We start from the raw sequence: 5,000 nt of genomic DNA on the forward strand, positions 1-5,000 counted from the left end.
GATGTGCGGGTAGGCGGTGCACAGCTGCTATACGATCATCAAACTGCCAACCTTTTTACTGCCCTTGTGTTTTTCAGCTTTTTTTTTTTTTTCTCTCGTTATCGCTGCCCCCCCCCCCTCTTTCTCTCTTTCTCTCTCTCTATCCTCATCCCTCTCCCCTCTCCTCATCCCTCTTCCCTCGCCTCATCTCTCTCCCTTCCTCATCTCTCTCCCTTCCCCCTCCCCCTCCCCTCTCTCTCTCTCCCCTCCCCCTCCCCCTCCCTCTATCTCCCTCCCCCTCCCACTCCCTCTCTCTCCTCCTTCCCCCTCTCCCTCTCCCTCTCTCCCCCTTCTGTCTCTTGATTATCTATATATCTATCAATCCAAAAGAAATCTTATTACATGTATATTTAATATATGTGTATTTATTCATTTATTTATTCATGCGTGCATCCATGTACACTTAATGCACGCACACGCACACTCGCGCGCATGTGTATGTATGTATTTGTCTATGCATGCATTCATGTATACATATATGTACAATAGTATACATATATGTGTGTGTGTGTGTACGTGTGTACACAAGCGTTTCTGTCGCCCGCCTACAAAGCCTTGGAATGTCACAAGTGAAGAGATGCGTATGGTTGTTCTGTGCCGAGACGTGTGACACAAGGTTAAACAAAGCTCCGTTTCACTGAACTCTGTGGAATGATTTTTTTTTACTCTGTGTGTTAGACTTTCCTCTCAAGTTGCGGCGTCGTCATCATCACCGTAATCATCATCACCGTAATCATCATCATCATCACCATCATCATCACCATCATCATCATCATCATCATCATCATCATCATCACCATCATCATCATCATTATCATCATCATCATAACAGCAACAACAATATTCATAATCGCCATCACTATATCTGTCATCGTCATCGTTCGACTCACGCGTTTTTAGAATCGTTGGTAAATTCTTTACTTTAGATTAAAAGATTTAGTCGGTAACATGTATTGTTTTGTGTGGTTGGACACTTATGTTTATTATTTTCTTGAATTTGCGTGTCACTAGCGATTATTAAGAATTTATAAGTCACTAGCAATTACTAAAATAATTTATGAAAGTCAATAGCGATTATTAAAACGATTTTCAAAAGTCACAAGTGATTATTATACAAAATTACAATTATCGGTATTTTTGTCTAGAAGGTAATAATTGATCGTATTTGCATGTAACACCTCTTTAGTGTCACAAGGCGCATTGGGACGTGGCGCGGGGCCTTGGGCGTGGCTTGGTCAAAGAGGGAGTGTCTCTACCATTCACGTGGCAGGGGGTTTGATGACCTCTCGCCATCTCTCGCGCCCGAGGAACCGCTACGTGGGAGGAAGGAAGACGGGACCTTTGCTGCCAAAAGCTCCGGCGTAACTGCTCGTACGGTTTCAGGAAATGGCTGAGAGATCGTTCTGGCGTTCTGTATTTCTCTTTTGGCGACTTGAGATGGAGAGTTTCTTGAAGGGCTGTGTACAGATGCCGGTGTACTAGTATGTATGGCTTTTCGGTTTCAGTGGCAAGGTGTGCGTGTGATGTCGTACGTCTGGCATGACTTTTAACACGTGGCAGAGTTGAAGTCACTAGGTGAGACTGAGCTGCCGGTTAGGGATTAAGACGATTGATTTTTATTTTTCACTGGTGCCTATGGAATAAGTTTCGTTCTCTTTGGGAACCTGAAGATGCCTTAATTTAGTTATTTGAGTAATACTACCTAAACAACCAAAGGTCATTTTGAGTGCGTAAATTTGTCAGGGTCGTTTAGCGTACTGGCAACCCATCTCCTGCTGGTACTAGGGCGATCTTCGAAACTTTGTTTACTTGATAAGAACCGCAAAACCTGTAACATGTCTGTCCCTAAGATGCTATAAGGAAAGGTCAACCCCCGCCCCTCACTCACACCCTTCGTCAGTTTTCCTCAAGGACTTCCAAAGTCTGGTTTGCCGTAAGATGAGCGCGTAACCCTTATAACGGTGAATCCCGTTACCTGCTTCTCGGGGCCAGTGTCTCAGTGGTGCCGTGGTAGTCCCGAGTGGTTAGTGTCGTTTCACAACCGAGAGGTTACAGGTGCACAGCGGAGCGATGCTGATTCAGAGGCGATAATCCAGGCCGTAGTATTATAAATATATTAGCGATTAGTGTACGGAAAAAAAAAGACCGTCTTGATTTGCATTTGGGAATCGGACGAACTGAAGAACTTGACATGGAGTACGAATATTGTCCGACGACCTGTGAGAGCGATGTCGAGGAAGACGTACTGGTGCTGGTCGAAGTGCCAGCAGGACCCGATGGGCGTAAGAGAAAGATCAAACACACCAGGAGACCGCCCTACGGGATGGCAATACGCCTGGACGATGTCACTGCTCTGCCTAGTCCTCACCCTTATACTCATCAACGATATGATTACCTACGGGAAATTCGAGTCTAAGTTGGAGCGGGAGGAGGCCACACTGCAACTCCTTCGGGAAGCGGGAGGTCTTTCGGGAGGGAGACAGGTAAGGTATATACCCAAAGGCGAGGAACAAAGAATTATTTTCCCTCTTCTGCATTGATGAATAGATAATGTGTGTGTGATCGAAATTTCTTGAAGTTATGACTTTCGATGTGGTTTTCAATCGATATAGTCTGTTCTTCGCCATACAAAAGAACGGGGAATGCTTGTGGAGGAGCAAGTATTTTATTCCTTATGAAGTTAGTCTCAGTATACAAAAATCAATACATTATAGGGAATGCACGGCGGTTGTATGCGTTGGCATGGATCAAGTGTGAATTTGTTCGTGAGGAACACCTGACACTTGTGACAGGTGTAGTGACACGTTTATTGTTCAGTACCTGAGGTATTCATTATCGCTTTGGTGATTTCCTAGGCGCATGGATGATGAAGAAAGTTATTGATCATTACTATTACTGTGGAAATGGTAACGGCATTTTAATAGTGCCTTTCCTATTTGTCTGTTATCATGGGAATATATGTTTACAGTTTTCCATAATTATGTTTATTGATTTTACTTTAGATACATGTTTATTGTGGTGAAGGCTATATCCCAGAATAGAAGCAAAGGAAACTCACTAAAAAATGAGTTCTTATGTGGATACAAACACTCAATATATTTACTAAATATTGACAACAACAATTCAAGGTCATTTTCATTTGTCTTCCTGTCATGAGACTTCTGGCTTCTTGCCAACTCGAGGGGGCAATAAACGGCCTTTTCTTCCGGATATAGGAGCATATTTTATATCCCTTTGAAGAAGCAAATAAAATAAAACACACAATATCTTTATAAACCTTAAGAAGACAAGAGGTTTATAACTAAAAATTAAATATTGTGATCGCTTTCCTTAAACTTGTTTTTTTGTAATATATAATTCGAAATCCATTTGAAATTCAGATGTTCCAATAAACCTTATCCATCATGGACTCCCCCCCCCCTCTCTCTCTCCCCCTCTCTCTCCCTCTCTCTCCCTCTCTCTCCCTCTCTCTCCCTCTCTCTCCCTCTCCCTCTTCTCTCTCTTTCTCTCTCTTTCTCTCTCTCTCTCTCTCTCTCTCTCTCTCTCTCTCTCTCTCTCTCTCTCTCTCTCTCTCTCTCTCTCTCTCTCTCCTCTCCTCCCTCTCCCTCCCTCCCTCCCTCCCTCCCTCCCTCCCTCTCTCTCTCTCTCTCTCTCTTCTCTCTCTCTCTCTCTCTCTCTCTCTCTCTCTCTCTCTCTCTCTCTCTCTCTCTCTCTCTCTCTCTCTCTCCCCCCCTCTCTCCCTCTCTCCTCTCTCTCTCTCTCTCTCTCTCTCTCTCTCTCTCTCTCTCTCTCTCTCTCTCTCGGCTCCTCTCTCTCTCTCTCTCTCTCTCTCTCTCACTCTCTCTCTCTCTCTCTCTCTCTCTCACTCCTCCCTCCCTCCCTCCTCCCTCCTCCCTCCCATCCCCATGCCCCCTTCCCCCTCCCCCCTTCTCTCCTCTCCCATCCTCACTCTTCCCCTTCCCTCCTCTCTCACCTTCCTCCCACCCCCTCCCTCCCTCCCTCCCTCCCTCCCTCCCTCTCTCTCATCTCTCTCTCTCTCTCTCTCTCTCTCTCTCTCTCTCTCTCTTCTCTCTCTCTCTCTTCCTCCTCCCCTCCCTTACTCTCTCTTCTCTCCCTCTCCCACCCTCTCTCTTCTCCCTCCACTCCTCCATCCCTCCCTACCCCCTCTCTCTCTCCCTCCCTCCCTCCCCCCTCCATCCCTCTCTCCCTCTCCCCTCCCCATCCCATCCTCTCCCATCTGCCTACTCTTCCCTCCTTCCCTCCCTCCCTTCCCTTCCTCCCTCACCGTCTTCTCTCTCTCTCTCTCTCTCTCTCTCTCTCTCTCTCTCTCTCTCTCTCTCTCTCTCTCTCTCACTTAGTCTTTCTTATTTCTCTCTCTCTCTCTCTCACTTAGTCTTTCTTATCTCTCTCTCTCTCTCTCTCTCTCTCTCACTTAGTCTTTCTTATTTCTCTCTCTCTCTCTCTCACTTAGTCTTTCTTATTTCTCTCTCTCTCTCTCTCACTTAGTCTTTCTTATTTCTCTCTCTCTCTCTCTCACTTAGTCTTTCTTATTTCTCTCTCTCTCTCTCTCACTTAGTCTTTCTTATTTCTCTCTCTCTCTCTCTCACTTAGTCTTTCTTATTTCTCTCTCTCTCTCTCTCTCTCTCTCTCTCTCTCTCTCTCTCTCTCTCTCTCACTCTGTCTTTCTAATTTCCTTCCTCCTCCCTTCCTATTTCCTGTCTCCCTTAACCCTTCCCCCTCTCCCTACATCACCCCCTCCATTCATCCTCCCCCCTCCCCCCTTCTCCTTCCATTAATAATTACTTTTGTTTAATTCTAAATATTCTTTTTCAGGAGGTGGCCGTAAAACCGACAATGAGGATAGAAATATATTATGAGGTTCTCTGTACTGATAGCCGCAACTTCATCATGAGGCAACTCACTCCTGCATATGAAAAACTAAAAGATATTCTACAAGTGGG

The 5,000-nt window shown here is 45.3% G+C and overlaps 1 protein-coding gene across 2 annotated transcripts in view; it reads left to right on the forward strand.

Moving 5' to 3' along the window:
• LOC125030795 (gamma-interferon-inducible lysosomal thiol reductase-like) overlaps positions 1-5,000 on the forward strand; it is a 22,262-nt gene that overhangs the window by 8,391 nt on the left and 8,871 nt on the right. For both annotated transcript variants that reach the window (XM_047621095.1, XM_047621104.1), the window contains one exon: positions 4,873-5,000. This exon is cut by the window's right edge and continues 25 nt beyond it. In XM_047621095.1, the coding sequence (XP_047477051.1) occupies positions 4,873-5,000 (128 nt within the window). The remainder of the gene's footprint in view (positions 1-4,872) is intronic.

The sequence above is a fragment of the Penaeus chinensis genome, chromosome 2, assembly GCF_019202785.1.
Source record: "Penaeus chinensis breed Huanghai No. 1 chromosome 2, ASM1920278v2, whole genome shotgun sequence".
NCBI classification, from domain to species: Eukaryota; Metazoa; Arthropoda; class Malacostraca; order Decapoda; family Penaeidae; genus Penaeus; species Penaeus chinensis.